This window comes from Leucoraja erinacea, chromosome 7 (assembly GCF_028641065.1).
Source record: "Leucoraja erinacea ecotype New England chromosome 7, Leri_hhj_1, whole genome shotgun sequence".
NCBI classification, from domain to species: Eukaryota; Metazoa; Chordata; class Chondrichthyes; order Rajiformes; family Rajidae; genus Leucoraja; species Leucoraja erinaceus.
Genome location: NC_073383.1, coordinates 6,941,631 through 6,960,487, shown reverse-complemented (window position 1 = coordinate 6,960,487; position 18,857 = coordinate 6,941,631). Strand labels below are relative to the sequence as shown.

Here is an 18,857-nt window from a genome sequence, read left to right as displayed (position 1 = left end):
TGAGTCTGGTGGCGCGCACTTTCAAGCTTCTGTTCCTTCTGCCCAATGGGAGCAGGGAGAAGAAGAAATAACCAGGATGGGACAAGTCTTTGACTATGTCGGCAGCTCTTCCAAGGCAGCATGAAGTGCAGATGGAGTCAATGGTAACGGGGTCTGGTCTGTGTGATGGACTGGGCTACATCCACAATTCTCTGCAATGTTTGTGGTCTTGGGCAGAGCTGTTCCCGAACCAAGTTGTGATGGGTGGTCTCAGCTTAACTATTCTTCCCTTTCAATCACGTAACATGTTTACCTGTCACTGTGGTGTTATTCTATTGACGCAGCCAACATAAAGGAGTTTGCTAAAAGCGTTTGCGACAATTCTCTTTGTCTTTTTTTCAGGGACTGGAACTCGAAGACCCTCAAACAGTAGCATCACATCTGAAAGTTGGGAACGTGATTCTCGGAGCCACAGTGCACAGATTTCCAGAGAACCGGAACTGCAGACGTCCAATGAAAGCACATTTTTGGAAAAAACGGAACTGTCCACCTCCTTTGACCCCGTGACACAGAATTCACGAAGCTTCCCACCGATATTGACTTTGAGTTCAGAATCAATGGAAAGCGCAGCACATGGCTCATCGAACGTTTTGGTTTCTGCAAGCGATTACATATCTGAAGATTGGGTGGACTCCCAACATTTTGCACCATCTGTTGGAGACGAGGGCGCAAGTGAAGAGGGAAGACTTAGAAAGTTGTTTCAAGGAACATCCTCAGCGGGGGAAGGAGATCTTCAAAGGTCTTTGAATGCTTCACCTGGACGTTCCGAGTTGCCTTCGTCCACAGAGTCGACTGATGTTACTGTGCCTCTAGTTACTGTGTCAAGTGGAACGAGTGCATCTGTAAGCAATGAACACAGCTATTCAGCAAAGCCTTCCAGCATGTTATCAACTGATTCGAAAATGCTCAACACTTCACCACGTGTTTCTGACAGATCATTAAGTATTGGTACAAGATCTTTAAGTTCTTCACTGAATGAATTGTTGAACTATTTGACCAATGATTTTGAAGAAAGTACTTCAACTAATGTAAGGCTGTCATCAAATACTATACCAACTGACTCTGAAAAACTAAACAGTTCAACTGAGTTTAAAACATCTCTAAGTACTTCACCGAACAATGTTGAGAGATTAAGTGCTTCAGCGAGTGATTTTAAACCATCTTTAAGTACTCCTCTGACTGATCCTGAAAGATTAAACACTTCACTGATTGATTTCGGACAATTTTTAATTAGTTCACGAACTGAACCTGAAAGAATAGATCGTTCACCAGATGGGTTTAAGCAGTCGTTGAGCACTTCACCAAATGATGCTGGAAGGTTAAATACGTCACTGAGCCATATGAAGCAATCTTTAAGCATCTCGCCAACTGGTCATGAGACACACAGTACTTCAGAGAACGATTTTGATAGACCAAGTACATCACTGAATGAATTGAAACAAATTTTAACCAGTTCACTTGCCGACCCTGATAGAATAACTTCTTTGCAGAATAATTTTGAAAGGTTAAGTACATCACTGAATGGTATTCATAGATCTTTAACTAGCTCATCGATTCACCCTGATGGAGCAAGTACACCACTGAATGGTTATAAGCGGCTGTTAAGCACTTCACCAAATTATTTTGAAAGATTGGGTACATCATTGAATGATTTGGAGAGAATAAATACATCGCAAAATTATTTCAAGCGATCTTTAAGTAGTTCACCGATGGATACTGAAAGTCTAAGCACTTCACTGGATGGTATTAAGCGGACTTTAATGCATACACCAACTGATGGTGTGAGATTAAGCACATTGCAGAATGATTTTAAGCGATCTTTAAGTTTCTCATCGTTAGGGGCTGACCGATTAAGTGTCACATTAACTGATCGAAAGGGATCCGAGAGGTCTTCAAGTGCATCAACAAACGTTTTTGAAAACTCTTCAGGCTTTTCGACAAATACTCTGTTGAATATTTCTGAAAGTGCCTTTACACATGCTCAAGATAATTCTCAAAGGTCTCTTGAAACTTCAATAAATGGTTTTGAAAGTTCCTTTAGCTCTTCCCCAAATGATTCTGAAATATTCACCACTGCCCAAAATGTTTCTGAAGTGACCTCAAGTGAATCACGGACTTTAAACATTTCATCAACTGATTCTAAAAGGTCCATCAGTTCTTCACCAGATTATGTTGCGAGATCTTTCAATACATCGCCACATCATCTTGAGTGGTCCTTGAACAGTTCAGTGAATGATTCTGCAATGTTTTTTAATACTTCATCAAATACGACTGAAAGATTAAGTGCTTTGCCAACTGTTTCTGAAGAGTTTACAATTGATGCACAGCACGACTCTGAAAGGCTTCCAAATATGTCCAACCATTCTTTGAACGACACACAGATTGATTCTGAAACGTTTTCAGGAACTTTCGAAAATGCTTCCAACATCTTGCCAAATCATTCTGAGAGCGCAGTAAGTATTTCATCAAGTGTTTTTGAAAAGTCCATCCCAGATACCTCTGAAGGTTCTCCCAGTACTTTCCTCAACTATTATAACATTTCTGTGAATTATTCACCAAATAGTTCTGGACATCCTGCAAACTCATCAACGAACAATCCAACAAGTTCCGTAAGTGCGACAACAAATAGTACTGATGGGGCAGCTCCACTTTCAACATCTATACCTACGGACCTAAATGATGTTACCAGCAGTTCAGGTGAAGAAGAACCCTTTGTTGAATCTTCCTTTCGGCCAACTGACACTTACACAAATAGTTCAAATTTGGCAATTTTTACTTCAGGTGCTGAAACGATAACGCCGATCACCGCAACAAGTCGTTTACTTCCCAGAGTCACAGATCATTTCTTAAATACCACACCTGCTTCGACAATGGACAATGTTACTGACTTAATTGCAACAACATTGTCTTCAATGCAGTCGGATTCTCAAGGTGCAGTGAATAATTCCCGAGCGGTGAATTACAACTTTACAACAGCTGAACCAGATCCAGTTGAATCGGGAAGTAGTGGTGTTGGAAGCACTTTGGTGCCTAGGATAACGGCAGGCTTTACTGTCCAGAGCGAGCCCCCAGAAAGAAGAGCAGACTCTTCCACCATTACAATGCCCAGGACAACACATGTACATTTGTCACCTTCAACCACAGATTCACCCAGAGAAGCTGGAAGTACATTGTCAACATCGGTTGTGGTAACATCCGGGACTTCCACTGGAAGTAACACTGTCGTTCCACGTGCTTCCACAGACATACCGACGCCGACACTAGGTGTGGTGACGGAGAGTGAGTTTACCACCATGCGGACTAGTCCAGCTCTTCTTACCAGTGCTTTAGCCAGAGACAAGACGACAGTTAGCCTGCCCACAACTAGTGTTATGGAAACAACTCCGCCAGGCAGGACAAGAACTTCAACTCGCATCAATCCTTTGACCAGCACAAAGACTTCAGTTACCACCGTGACCTCGAGCACCTTGGCTACTCAAACCAGTACGTTGGTGCCGACTAGTCCCAGAGTGTCAGACACCAGCACGCCGATTGCAACCACCGCTGTAGTGACCAGACCGGTTACACTGCCTCCTACCACCACAGGGAGAGTCATACTCCAGGCCTCCACCACGACTGAGGTCCCCACAAGAAGCACATCTCAAGCCCCCAAGGGTAATGTAAAGCCACAGCACAATTTCAATAAAAGTAATGCTTTAAATGTTCATGTTGGCTTTCGAACCGAATTTCACAGCTCTTTGATTAGTGAATTTCTAGCTTGTGATTTCACTGGCAGGTAATAATAGTTTTTGATATTGAAATGTATAGAAATGAATATTATTAGTAACAGACAGAAGAGGAACGGTTCTGAACAATTTGAAATGTGTACAAGCAGTGAGCGAATGAGTGAATAAAATAGAACAGTACAGGCCCACAATGCCCATGCCGAACATGATGCCAAGTCAAACTAATCTTCTCTGTCTGTATGTGATCCATATCCATCCATTCCCTGAATATCCATGTGTCCATCCAAAAGCCTCTTAAACACTACTATTGTATCTGCCTCCACCATCACCCCTGACAGTGCGTTCCAGGCACTCACTACCTTCTGTGTTTAAAAAAAACTTGATCAACTTTGCACTTTCCCCCTCGCATGAGAATGAGAATATCTCAGTCATCCCCAGTTTCTTCAAGAAATGCATTGATTGTTGCGTTCTGACCAAGACAGCCAGGGCCTGTCCTAACCAGAACCTCTGGATGAACAGGGACATTCTCTCTCCGCTAAAGTCCAGATACAAAGCGTTGCTTCTCAAGAAGGCATGAGGAAACAAAGAACTGAAGATGCTGGTTTATATCAAAGATAGAAACAAAGTGCTGGAGTAACTCGTCAAGTCAAGTCAAGTTTATTCGTCACGTACACATACGAGATGTGCAATGAAATGAAAAGTGGCAATGCTCGCGGACTCAGCAGGTCAGGCAACATCTCTGGAGGAACAGGATGGGTAACGTTTCGAATTGGATCCTTTTTCTCCAGAGATGCTGCCTGACCCACTGAGATACTCCAACACTCGGTGTCTATCCAAGGCTAGATATGATCTCCGCACGGCTCTGCGGGCAGCGAAGAGAGAGTTGGTCAATCAAGTGGACACCAGGTGACTGTGGCAGGGCCTTAATACCATTAGGTGCGACCACAAGATGTGACCATCACCATCATTCCAAAGCACTTCAATGTGGTTGATGTTAGAGTGCTGGGCAGTAGTCCCTGTGACTGGTCTCTCTATTTTCACAAGTTCACGTTATTGAGGTAGAATTAGGCCATTCGGCCCATCCTTCTTGGGGACTGGGATAGTGTTAAGTTTCCTGAAGCAGAGAGCAACAGTAGACTGTGAAGCGAGAGGGTGAAGAGATTGGTGTAGACCATGGTCTGGCACACAGTTTCAGTGCCCATCCAGGGACTTCATCCAGGCCAGCCACTGGTGAGAGTAGTTTAGTTTAGTTTAGTTCCACCGAGATGTTTGGGAGACTGTGGGGGATGGGGCATGGCAGGTGGGACTTTGTACATAATGGGCACAAAAGATGCTAGTATCATTCTCTCCGCATCTCCATCAACATCCCCGTAGTTCCACAATCATACTGTGGAACGTTTACAGTGGCCAGTTACCCTGGTGATCATGTGCCTTTGGGATGTGGGGCGTAGCCAGTGGAAACCCAAACTGGAGGACGTGCGAACGCCACAAAGACAGCACCAGAGGCCAGGACTGTGATCCAAGACATCACCAATCCTTGTGCCTCCAATGATGCTGTTTGACTGTGAGTTTTCCCAGCAGTTTGAGTTTTACTCTCGAATCTTGACCATAACGGGGGGTGCAGCGGTAGAACTGCTGCCTTACAGCGCCAGGGACCCGGATTAGACCCGCAACTACGGGTGCTGTCTGTACGGAGTTTGTACGTTCTCCCCGTGACCACGTGGGTTTTCTCCAGGAGCTCCGGTTTTCTCCCACACTCCAAAGACATACAGGTATGTAGGTTAATTAGATTCGGTAAAATTGTAAATTGTCCCCAGTGTGCGTGGTAGTGTTAGTGTGCGGGGATCGCTGGTCGGCGTGGACTCGGTGGGCCAAAGGGCCTGTTTCCACGCTGTATCTCTAAACTAAACTAAAAGCTGTTCCTCTGTGCCACATCCACAAACATATCCCATGCACGAGGTTGAAGTGATGCCATTAACTAAAGATTTTCTCTTTGGTTGTTTTTGTTATGGACGTTTTGGTATTTGACACAAAAGGGAAATGACTTCCTTGCGTTTTATGCTGTAGATGGCTGACTGAAACTCGGATTTCCTCTCTAGTTTAGCACCACACCTATTTACAATGTTTTAGACCGAGAAGAATTATCCTGATTATTCTTGGCTTAAATAGTTCTGCAAAAAATTAACATGCCCTGTGTAATTGAACGTTTGTTAAAGAAGGAATTGCCTTGGAAGTTGAGAAAGGGTAAATGTTGTGAGCTTGTTTGCAATGTTTCAGTGAGGACAGGAGTTCACACTTCCTGTTTAATGAAGCACAATGCTCTGGAAATTCCTCTGCAAGGGGAAGGACGTATTTATTTGGCATCATGCGCGCTGGCTTGCTGCCAGCTTTGTGTCTGGCCGCATGGCAGAGGAATCGCACTGTGCACAAAGCCCAAGGAGATGTGTGTAGTATATGAGTCCCAAAACCAAGCCCTTCCCCCAGTGGCCGTGGTGGCGATGGGCGGACAGAGAGGGTCGGGTGGAGGAGCTGGGAGCCCAACAGTGCTGTGTGAGTGATTGGACCAGAACCAGGTCATTCAGCCCATCAAGTCTACTCCACCATTCAATCATGGTGGATCTATCTCTCCCTCTCAACCCCATTCTCCTGCCTTCTCCCCATCAACTCTGTTCCCCTTACTAATCAAGAATGTCAATCTCTTTCAAAATATCCATTGACTTGGCCTCCACAGCCATCTGTGGCAAAGAATTCCACTGATTCACCACCCTCTGACGAAAGACATTTCTCCTCATCTCCTTCCGAAAAGAACATCCTTTTGTTCCGAGGCTGTGGCCTCTTGTCTTAGACTCTCCCATGAGTGGAAACATCCTCTCCACATCCACTCTATCCAAGGAGGGAGGACTGGCTGTAATGACGGTGGTGGTGGGGAGGAATGGCACTGCCGAGCAGGAATGTCATTTGAAGAGTAATTTCCATTGTGCAGAGGAGCCCAAGTTCACAGCTCCTCTGCACAGAAGGTGGCAGCACAAGTAGATAGAGTGGTCAAGAAGGATTATGGTATGCTTGCCTTCATTGTGAGGGCCATTGAATATTAGGGTCAAGAAGTCACCATACAGCTCTCTAAGACATGGGTCAGGCCGCATTTGGAGTATTGCGTGAGGTTCTGGTTGCCCATTATAGGAAATATGTGGAGGCTTTGGAAAGGGTGCAGAGGAGGTGTACCAGAATGATGCCGGGATTAGAGGGTTTCAGCTCCAGTTAGAGGTTGGATGGACTTGGATTGTTTTCTCTGGAACGTCGGAAGCTGATGAAAGTTTATGAAATTATGAGAGGCATAGATAGGGTAGACAATCAGAACCTTGTTTCCCAGGGTGGAGATGTCCAACACTAGAGGTGATGAGGGGGAAAGTTTAATGGAGATATATGGGACAGATTTTTTACACAGAGAGTCATGCGTGCCAGGAACCCATTGCCAAGAGTGGTGGTGGAGGCAGATACGATAGTGGCATTTGTGAATTTTAATAGGAACATGCAAGTGTAAGGAATAGAAGTGGTGTTGGTCTTTGAAGTTGTTGGCCGCATTTTTGGGGCAGCGCCTTCTGTAGATCCCTTCAATGGTGGAGAGGTCCATGATGGACTGGGCAGTGTCCACCCCTCTCTGTAGATCCCTTCGATGGTGGGGAGGTATTGGATGTGGGTTTGGTGATGGTGTGCTACAGTGGATGAGGATTGGGGATGGAACAGCTTGTGGAAGATGGGGTTCGGAGATACGAGCGGACATGGGGACATTACTTGTGCAGGTGAAGCAGGACTGACATTGTTCAGCCCATCGTTCCTGCTCTGATTAAAACAGAATTTAAATAATATGACTTCCACAGTGGGACAAACTCATTTCTCCAAATAGTTTCAATGTGCCTCTGTGGATAAACGTGAGGTTATCCACTTTGGTAGCAAAAACAGGAAGGCAGATTACTATCCAAATGGTGTCAAGTTGGGAAAAGGGGAAGTACAACGGGATCTGGGGGTCCTTGTTCATCAGTCAATGAAAGTAAGCATGCAGGTGCAGCAGGCAGTGAAGAAAGCCAATGGCATGTTGGCCTTCATAACAAGAGGAGTTGAGTATAGGAGCAGAGGTCCTTCTGCAGTTGTACAGAGCCCTAATGAGACCACACCTGGAGTATTGTGTGCAGTTTTGGTCCCCTAATTTGAGGAAGGGCATTCTTGCTATTGAGGGAGTGCAATGTAGATTTACAAGGTTAATTCCCGGGATGGCGGGACTGTCGTATGCTGAGAGAATGGAGTGGCTGGACTTGTAGAGGATCTTATTGAAACATGTAAGATTATTAAGGGTTTGGACATGCTAGATGCAGGAAACATGTTCCCGATGTTGGGGGAGTCCAGAACCAGGGGCCACAGTTTAAGGATAAGGGGTAAGCAATTTAGAACGGAGATGAGTGTTGTGAGTCTGTGGAATTCTCTGCCTCAGAGGGTGGTGGAGGCCGGTTCTCTGGGTACTTTCATGATAGAGCTTGAGAGGGCTCTTAAAGATAGTGGGGTCAGGGGATATGGGGAGAAGGCAGGAACGGGGTACTGATTGGGGATGATCAGCCATGATCATATTGAATGGCGGTGCTGGCTCGAAGGGCCGAATGGCCTACTCCTGCACCTATTGTCTATTGTCTGATAATTTAACCATTGTAGGGTCTGGTACTGTCTTCCACATAGAGACTGCGCTGGCACTCCCTGAGAAATGACTTCAGTAACTTACATGAAAAGGTCAATTAGATTTGACCTTGGTTTGGGCCAGACTGGGCGGTTATTAGCGAATAGGTTGTCGACATGCTGGTCAGGAGATGGACTTTATAGTCTTGGAACTGATGTAGGGTCAAACAGGACACAAATTTGGGTCTAATTCAGACACAAATCATGAAAGCATTCAAAGTGAGGAAGGAAATTATGGTTTATGGTATGAAGTTATTGATGAGAAGGAAGCAAAGTACCCTGGCGGGATTGCCCAATTGGAGGAACTTCCTGCCCCTTCAGGATGCTGTCAGCAAATCAGCATGCAGGGTCTATCGGCCAATCAGAATGCAGAGTCTGTCTGGCCAATCAGTATGCGGGTCTATTGGCTAAAGCATGCAGGGTCTGTTCGGCCAATCAGCATGAAGGGTCTATCGGCCAATCAGAATGCAGGGTGTGTCCACCAATCAGCATGCAGAGTATATTAGCCAATCAGCATGTAGGATCATTCGGTCAATCAGCATGCAGGGTCTGTCTGGCCAATCAGCTGCACGGTAAGTTAGCCAATCAGTATGTAGGGCATGTCAGCCAATCAGCATGCAGAGTCTGTCGGCCAATCAGCCTGCTATTTGGTTTGAGAAGGCTGCATGGAATTGGAGCAGCCCTCTCTCTGCCCATCTCCACTGACAAGGCCCAGACACAGGGACCTGGCCAACCCAACCCAACCCAACCCAACCACACATCCAAGAGTTGTCCCACAGTGGGCACAGTGTGTAGTGTTGTTGCCTCACAGCGTCAGATATCTGACCGATCCTGACCTCAGGTGCTTCTGTGCAGAGTTTGTACGTTCCCCGTGTGATGGCATGGGTTCTCTCCGGGTGCTCCAGTCTTCTCCCACATCCCAAAGACATGCAGATTTGGAGGTTAATTGGCACGCTGTAAATTGCCCCAAGTTTGTAGGGAGTTGATGAGATAGTGGGATAACATAGAGTTTGTGTGAATGGGTGATAGATGGTCGGCATGGAGTCGGTGGGCCGAAGTGCCATTTTCCATGCTGCATGGCCCTATAACATAAAATGTGAACCAGGAGACCCACTGTCTATCATCTGTTATAAATGTTGTATTTACTGTTAAACAGGGAACGCCTGCCTCTCAAACCCATGCCTCAATGGAGGTACCTGTATCAGATTCCATAATAACAGGAAAATATGTCGTTGCCCTTCCAGCTGGCAAGGAGTGGACTGCAGCAAAGGTAACACATTGTGCTGTAAACTGTCCTCAGTTACACAAGACATTGTAACTCACAGTGCTGTAAGCGGTCCTCAGAGTAATGTATTTCAGATTCTATGCCATTTACCGGTTTGGAGTTTAATGCAGATGAGTGCAAGTTGTTGCACTTTAGATAATGATGGTCAAGGGTGGCGGGTATGTGGAATGAGCTGCCAGACGAAACGTGTGGGAAGGAACTGCAGATGATGTGAAGATAGACGCAAAATGCTGGAGTATCTCAGCGGGTCAGGCAGCATCTCTGGAGAAAAAGAATAGATTATGCTTCGGGTCGGAAGAAGGGTTCAGACCCAAAACATTGTCTATTCGTTTTCTCCAGAGATGCTGTCTGACCCACTGAGTTACTCCAGCATTTTGTATCTTTCTATGAGCTGTCAGAGGAGGTAGTTGAGGCAGGTACTATAACAATATTTAAAAGACACTTGGGCAGGTAGGTGGATAGGAAAAATTCAGAGGGATCTCGGCCAAATACTGGCAGGTGGGACTAGCTTAGATGGGGCATCTTGTGCAGCATGGGCAAGTTGTGCCAAGTTGCTCCCTGACTCTAAGACTATGAAAACATTATATTGCAATACTTGGGCGGCACGGTGGCACAGCGGTAGAGTTGCTGCCTTACAGCGAATGCAGCGCCAGGAGACCCGGGTTCGATCCTGACGACGGGCGCTGTCTGTACGGAGTTTGTACGTTCTCCCCGTGACCTGCATGTGTTTTCTCTGAGTTCTTCGGTTTCCTCCCACACTCCAAAGACTTATAGGTTTGTAGGTTAATTGGCTTGGCAAATGTAAAAATTGTCCCTAGTGGGTGTAGGATAGTGTTAACGTGCGGGGTTCGCTGGTTGGCGCGGGCCCGCTGTGTCTCTAAATTTAAAATTAAATTAAATTTAAAAAAAACTTGCCAGATTAATTGGAAAGTGAAATATGGTGTTCATTTGATGATTCTATACTTTTAATGAAAATGGTCAACTTTCATTCTACTTATAATTCTTCATCCTACCCAGCAACCTGGTTCTGATAATATGGTTGATTCTGTTGCTCACTGATTGCTTTGGCTCCTCACTTCACCAATCTGGTCCAATCTCAGCCACCGTCAGGGAAACAGACAGTAATAAGGCAAAGAGGACAATGTCTCCTTCACTGTACAAATCTCACTGTACTAAGGGAGCATGTGGCAATAAATATAACTTGAACCTGCACAATGGGGAGGATGTAAAGCACGATGTATTCAAGAGAGAATTGGATAGAGCTCTTAGGGCTAATGGAATCAAGCGATTTGGGGAGAAAGCAGGAACGGGGTACTGATTTTGGATGATCAACCATGATCATATGGCGGTGCTGGCTAGAAGGGACAAATGGCCTACTCCTGCACCTATTTTCTATGTTTCTATGTTTCTAAAATGGCCATCATCGGATAAAGTTTGAAATGTTTGGTTATTAGATCATTACACAATGGAATATTAAATATAATAATTTTGTTTAGCTTTATTTTATATTGTTATATTGTCAATGAGTTTGCATTTGCAAAATGAAATCCTTTCTTTAGCCTCCGAAGCCAGTTTTAGTATAGTAATTAGTTCTTTTCTTTAAGCAGATGTGGATGAATGCCTTTCAAATCCATGTCCATCTCGCTCAAAATGTGTTAATAACTTGGGCTCTTTCTCCTGCAAGTGTTACCCAGGGTATTACTTCGAGAAGGGAACAAGATGCACTCTAGGTAAGATGAACGGTTGCTCTGCAGATGTATGGATTTACCTTGCTGTGGCTTTACAGATTTGTTGGGTTGGTGGAGATAAACTATTTTAACTTTGTGGAATATTCATTAAGACCAATTCTCATGCAAGACATCTTGAAACTTAATCCAGAAATATATATCTGTGACTTTTCCAAAACTATTTCCTGATAGATACCAAAATTACATACCCCACAATCTATAACATTTCTGAACAAATGCCACATCTACCATCGGACAACTGAAAACTGCCAAATGATAAAATAAGATGACAATTTCTGTGTTGCTTTGCATGACAGTGTGAATCGCCTTGGTTTAGTTTAGAGATGCAGTGAGGAAGCAGGCCTTTTGGTCCACCGAGTCCACGCCGACCAATGATCTCCACATGTTAATGCCATCCTCTACACACTAGGGACGATTTACAACTTTTAGCAAGCCAATTAATCTACAAACCTATGGTGAGATACATGGAAGTTCCTACACGTCCAGGAGATGGCGTGTTACATGGATATTACTACACGCCTGGGACATGGCGTGTTTCATGGGCATTCCTACATGTCTTGGAGATGGCGGGTTACATGGATATTCCTACACACATGGGAGATGGCATGTTCTTTGGGTATTCCCACATGCCTGGGAGATCGCATGTTACATGGACATTCATGGGTGATAGCGTGTTAATTGGGCATTCTTACCCACCTGGGACATGGCATGTTACATGGACATTCCAACACGCTTGGGACATGGCGTGTTACATGGACATTCCAACACACTTGGGACATTCCAACACGTCTAGGAGATGGTGGGAGGGCAAGCACTGTTTGGAGAAAATACCCTAATAATTTATATCAACAATGCTCACTCAGCGTTCCTCCTTCCAACATATCTCATGACAATATAGTATATTGTTCCGACAATTCAACCTCCTTCACTTTCTCCCCTTGTGTGCATTGTTTATTTTCACAAAACTTCCCGGTAAATCTCCTTATTTTAAAATTAACTCGGGGACTTGCATATGGAATTGTACCAATTGCTTTGTTTATTGACTTGTACTGTAATCTCCCAAAGAATATTCCTTTTAAGGATCTTTCCTTCCTAATACTGCTGCTTATTCAGTTATTGTGTCATACTTTGCAGCCAAGTGTCTATAGCTACTGTTTCCACGTGATCCTGCTACCCTAATTGCTATACCCTAATTGATTATTGTAAATCAGTTGATGTATCCACTCTGAGAGTAAAGTGTAAATTCAATTACTAGATCTAAACATCTATCCATTTCTTAAGAAAAGGCTAAAATATTTAAATAGCCTAAATATCCAAATAACAAATAACAAACTGATTCCATTCACATGAGAATTCACAATATAACATGATTTTTAAATCTCACTTTATCATGAATTTATATGCAAAATGGAAGGAATTTAATGTTTAATTCCCATAAATTAATCCAGAAACATCCACTCTCAAGATAATCAAAATCATTATTTTTTGCACATCTGACTAAAACTGTACTGTGGATATTTAGTATGAAAATATTGATCATGGATAGACAACAACACAAAATATAGATGATTTAGATGTTCTTATGACATGATTGTGCAAAAAAATAATGAATTTGATTATCTTGAGAGTGGATGTTTCCAGAATGTGATCAATTGGAATGTTGCCGTTGCCATAAATCTTAAGCCCATATCGGCAGGCAAGACACGGCCGATTCGTATGGGGCCTAAATAATATTTCTCGCATCATAAGATTAAAATGAAGCCACACCAAACAGCAAGATAATATGTTAAATAAACGGCATACCTTTTGTTTTGTCCTGATATTGCGATCCGTGATGTTGAAGGCGTTAGAAGTTGCTTTTTACTTCAACCCAGCCATTAAATCGTCCAGCTATTTTAATTTTAAAAATAAACCGGGAATGGAAGCGTGAATGATTTTGCTTCATCAGCTAGCAGCCCAAGGAAATCCCTCTCCGACAACTAATACAAACTTGCATTTTAATCCTGCCCCCACTCCTCTTCCCCGCCTCAAAGCCTCCGGAATCGCACGCACAAGCAGTGGCAGATCTGTAGCGCTGCTGATGGTAGTTGTAACAACGCTACTTACAGCGTCAGAGACTCGGGTTCGATCCTGACTATGGGCGCTGTCTGTAGGGAGTTTGTACGTTCACCCTGTGATTGTGTGGGTTTTCTCCGGGTGCTCTAGTTTCCTCCCACACTCCAAAATGCAGATTTGTAGGTTAATTGGCTTTGGTACAATTGTAAATTGTCCCTAGTGTGTAGGGTAGTGCTATTGTACGGGGATCACCGCTCAGCACGGACTTGGTGGGCCAACGGGCCTGTCTCCGTGCTGTATCTCTAAAACTAAAACTAAAATACAGATGCTGGTTCATATCAAAGAAAGAAAAAGTGCTGGAGTAACTCATCGGGTCAGGAAGCTTCCATGGAGAAAAAAGGATGGGTGACATTTTTTAGTGGGGCCCTTTCTTTTGTCGATCACCCATCCTTACTTCTCCAGAGATGTTGCATGCCCCGCTGAGTTACTCCAACACTTGTGTATCCATCTGAGAAACAATGTATTTTGCCATTTACTGACAGTGGGGATTTGAACCAACACTGAGACCATGTTGAGGTTTGGGCTTCTTGGGGTGATGCCTAATGTCCAGTTGTTGGGTTCTGGGAAACAGCTGGATGAGCAAGAGATCATTTGACCATCAGAGAAGCAGGCAAAGACCCGCAATGATGAGAACAAAATAACTCTCATTTCTATTGCAGCATTTACATCTTCTGGTAACTTCTCAATTCCAGAATGATTCTGAAGTCCAGTCACCCTTGTTGTGTGGGTGTGGGTGAGGCTCATCAGGATGTTGAGGGGGGACATCATTGAAACTTACCGAATAGTGAAAGGCCTGGATAGAGTGGATGCGGATATGATGTTTCCACTAGTGGGAGAGTCTAGGATCAGAGGTCATAGCCTCAGAATAAAAGGACGTTCCTTCAGAAAGGAGATGGAGAGGAATTTCTTTAGCCAGATGGTAGTGAATGTGTGGAATTCATTGCCACAGATGGTGATGGAGTCAATGGGTATTTTTAAGGTGCAGATAGAGAGAAACTTGATTAGTAAATGGTTCAGAAGGAAGGATAGATCAGCCATGATTAAATGGCAGAGTAGACTTGATGGGCCGAATGGCCTAATTCTGCTCCTATGACTTCATAAGTTTATAAGCAGATGTTATAGGAGCAAAATAGAAGCCATCAAGTCTACTCCGCCATTCATTGTTCCCTCTCAACCCCATTCTCCAGCCTTCACCCCCCCCCCTCCATTAACCCCGACACCCTTACTAATCAAGAATCTATCGATCTGCGCCTTAAAAATATCCACTGACTTGGCCTCCACAGCCCTCTGTGGCAATGAATTCCACAGATTCACCACCCTCTGGCTAATGACATTTCTCCGCCATCTTCTTTCTAAAGTTACGTCCTTTTATTCTGAGGCTGTGCCCTCTGGTCCTAGACTCTCCCACGAATGGAAGCATCCTCTCCACATCCACTCTAACCAGGATAGACTCAAGAACTTAGAGGTAAACTCAGAACTTGGAGAACTCAGAACTTACAGAACTTCTGTAACCAGAACTGTTTATCAGCAGAAAGAGGGGTAGATTCCCGATTACTCTACCGTCTGGTCATGTTGATTGAGGAATGGAATGCGGTCCCGAAAAATGCAAAAACCTCTTGCAATAGTATCCACACCTTTGTGGCAATCTAGCAAAGCCCCCATCAGACAGTCAGCACTCGCCCAGTGCTGCTATGAAATTCCCTTGGAGAATTTACCTCTAACTTCTCCCACACGGTGTTGTTACACTCATGGTCATGTAAACTTAATCTTGTATTCTGGTTTTACACAGGGAGTTTTTTAATTATAATCTTCCGTTATTGTTTCCCCACAGCAAGGACATTTGCTGGTGTTTTTCAAACAGACAACACATCCCGGATTTCAGAACATAAAAAGCTGGAAGGAGATATTTTAAAAATAGTAAGTTGTTTCTGAATAATAACTAAAATAATAATTGATAATCTCTGCGATGCAGGTTCATTTACATCATTTGCAATGGACCGCTCTTTCCATTTTTATTCTATGAATGTTTGATTAATTGCATCAGTTGGCCATCTGGTTTTCTGATCAATATTCGGGTGAAAGGGTCCTGACAATATCACCCAACACACTATTTGAATTGCACATATTGAAACCACAAGTGAGATTTCATTGCCCAAGTTTACAAGTAATACTTTCCAGATAGTAATACAGATGAGTATCATTCTCGCCTGCCCAAAATAATTTACAGAACATAGAACAGTGCAGCACAGGACCGGGGCCTTCGTCCCAGAATGCTCCAAACATGATGCCATGCCCCCTCTGCCTGTACATGATCCATATCCCTCCACTCCTACATATCTATGTGCCTATCTAAAAAGCCTCATGAGCACCACTCTCATATCTACCTCCCCCACCACCCCTCGTAATGTGTTCCAGGACCCACCACTCCCTGTGTGGAAAAAAACACTTGTCATGCACATCTCCTTAAAACTATTCAAGAAGGAACTGCAGATGCTGGAAAATCGAAGGTACACAAAAAAGCTGGAGAAACTCAGCGGGTGCAGCAGCATCTGTGGAGCGAAGGAAATAGGCAACGTTTCGGGCCGAAACCCTTCTTCAGTCTGAAAACTGTGCCCCCACCTTCCTTAAAACTGTGCCCCTCTTACCTTCAAGTTATGCCCTCTAATCTTTGATATTTCCGTCCTGTCCAGCAACCAATTCTCAATCCATGCTGTTCTCTAACTGCCAATCCGATAATTTTGTACTAAACCATATTCTGTTACATCTTTCTGAATTTCTGAATCAGAATTAAATATCTCACACCCTCTTAAGAATACAGGGTGCTGGAGTGACTCAGCAGGTCAGGCAGCATCTCTGGAGAACATGGATAGGTGACGTTTTGGGTTGGGACCCCTTAGACCTCTCGTTTGCTCTTACCGACTTTGCTGAACACATTCTGGAAGATTGCAGGCAGCTGCAGGTCAAATAAGGTTGTTGTAGTCGGGGATTTTAACTTTCCCAATATAGACTGGGAAAATCATAGCATGAAGGGTTTAGATGGGGTGCAATTCCTCAAAAGTATTCAAGAGAGTTTTTGTAAACAGTATGTGGATGCCCCCCACACATGAGAGGGCAACACTGGATCTAGTATTGGGAAATTAGGAAGGGCAAGTTAATGAAGTGTGTGTGGAGGAGCCTTTTGGGACCAGTGACGAAGATAGTTATGTATTGGGACGGAGAAGGTCCACGTATTAAAATGCTCAACTGGGGTAAGGCCAACTTTGAGGGTATGAGAGAAGGTCTCGCTCAAGTTGACTGGAGCACGTTATTTGAGGGGAAAGGAACATCGGCCAAGTGGGACTACTGTTTTTAAAAGTGTACTGAAGAAAGCTCAGGATGTGTACGTCCCCGTTAGAGTGAAGGGCAAAGCAGGCAAACGTAAGGAAGCTTGGCTGATGAGGGAAATTGAGATGTTAATCAAAAACAAGAAGGATGCATGGGACAGGTATAGGCAGCTGGGATCAAGTGCATCCCTGGAGGAGTTTCAGGAACTAAGGAGTAAACTAAAAAAGGAAATCAGAAGGGCAAAAAGGGGTCAGGAGATAGCTCTGGCGGGTAGCATTAAGGACAATCCCAAAATATTTTATAAATACATAAGGGGGAAAAAGTGTAACTAGAAAGAGAGTGGGACCTCTCAGGAATCAAAGCGGTCACCTCTGTGTGGAGCCACAGGAGATGGGCAAGGTACTAAATGAGTATTTCTCCTCTGTATTTACTGAGGAGAATTACAGTAGGTTGAAGGGAATTGGAGCAGTCACTGGAAGTGTCTTGAGACCAGTCAGGGTTATTGTCTAAGAAGCACTGAAGGTACTGTCGTGTTTGAAGGTAGACAATTCTCCAGAGCCTGATCAGATATATCCGAGGACATTGCGGGAAACGAGAGAGGAAATTGCGGGAGCCCTGGTTGATATTTACGAGTCGTCCTTAAATACAGGAGAGGTGCCGGAATACTGGAGGGTGGCAAATGTTGTGCTTCTATTCAAGAAGTGCTGCAGGGAAAATGTTGGGAACTGTAGGCCAGTGGGCTTAGCATCTGTAGTTGGTAAGTTACTAGAAAATATTCTGAGTGATAGGGCAAACAGGTATTTGGATGGGCAAGGGCTGATAATGGATAGTCAGCATGGTTTTGCACGTAGGAGATCATGTCACACAAATATGATTGATTTTTTTGATGACGTGACCAAAAAAGTTGATGAAGGCATAGCTGTAGATGTTGTGTACATGGACTTCAGTAAGGCGTGCGGCATGGTAGGCTGCTCAGGAAGGTTAGGTCGCATGGGATCCAAGGAGAGATAACTGAATGGATAGCAAATTGGCTCCATGGAAGGAAGCGGAGGGTGATGGTGGAAGGTTGCTTCTCAACTTGAGGCCTGTGACTAGTGGTGTGCCTCGGGGTTCGGTGCTGGGTCTGTTACTGTTTGTCATCTACATCAATGATTTGGATGAGAACATACAGGGCAAGATTAGTAAGTTTGCTGATGATACAAAAGTGGGTGGTTTTGCTTATAGTGAAGATGGTTGGGAACGATTGCAGCAGGATCTGGATCGATTGGCCAGGTGGGCTGAGGAATGGTTGATGGAATTTAATACAGAAAAGTATGAGGTGTTGCATTTTGGGACATCTACCAAGGGCAGGACCTACACAGTAAATAGTAGGCCTCTGGGTAGCGTTGTAGAGCAGAGGGATCTAGGTATACAGGTGCATGGTTCATTGAAGGTCAAGTCACAGGTAGATAAGGTGGTCAAAATGGCCTTCATCAGTCAGTATTGAGTATAGAAGTTGGGAGGTCATATATAAGATCATGTATAAGACGTTGGTAAGACTGCATTTAGAATATAGTGTTCAGTTCTGGGCACCATGTTATAGGAAAGATATTGTCAAGCTTGAAAGGGTTCAGAAAAGATTTACAAGGATGTTGCCTGGACTGGGCTATAGGGGAGAGGTTGAGAAGGCTGGGTCTCTATTCCATAGAGCACAGGAGGATGAGGGGAGCATGCATACAAAATCAAGAGGAATAGATTGTGTAGATGCACAGGGTCTCTTGCCCAGAGTGGAGAAATCGAGGACCAGAGGATGGAGGTTCAAGGTGAAGGGGAAAAGGTTTAACAGGAATCCGAGGGGTAACTTTCTCAGGGTGGTGGGTGTATGGAACAAGCTGCCAGAGGAGGTAGTTGAGGCTGGGA

At 44.3% G+C, this 18,857-nt stretch overlaps 1 protein-coding gene across 1 annotated transcript in view; it reads left to right on the top strand.

Moving 5' to 3' along the window:
* The window catches only part of heg1 (heart development protein with EGF-like domains 1), a 62,368-nt gene that overhangs the window by 17,928 nt on the left and 25,583 nt on the right, over positions 1 to 18,857 (top strand). The window contains exons 2-5 of the mRNA XM_055637710.1: positions 382 to 3,693; positions 9,643 to 9,756; positions 11,379 to 11,501; positions 15,466 to 15,551. Coding sequence (XP_055493685.1) covers positions 382 to 3,693; positions 9,643 to 9,756; positions 11,379 to 11,501; positions 15,466 to 15,551 — 3,635 coding nt within the window. The remainder of the gene's footprint in view (positions 1 to 381; positions 3,694 to 9,642; positions 9,757 to 11,378; positions 11,502 to 15,465; positions 15,552 to 18,857) is intronic.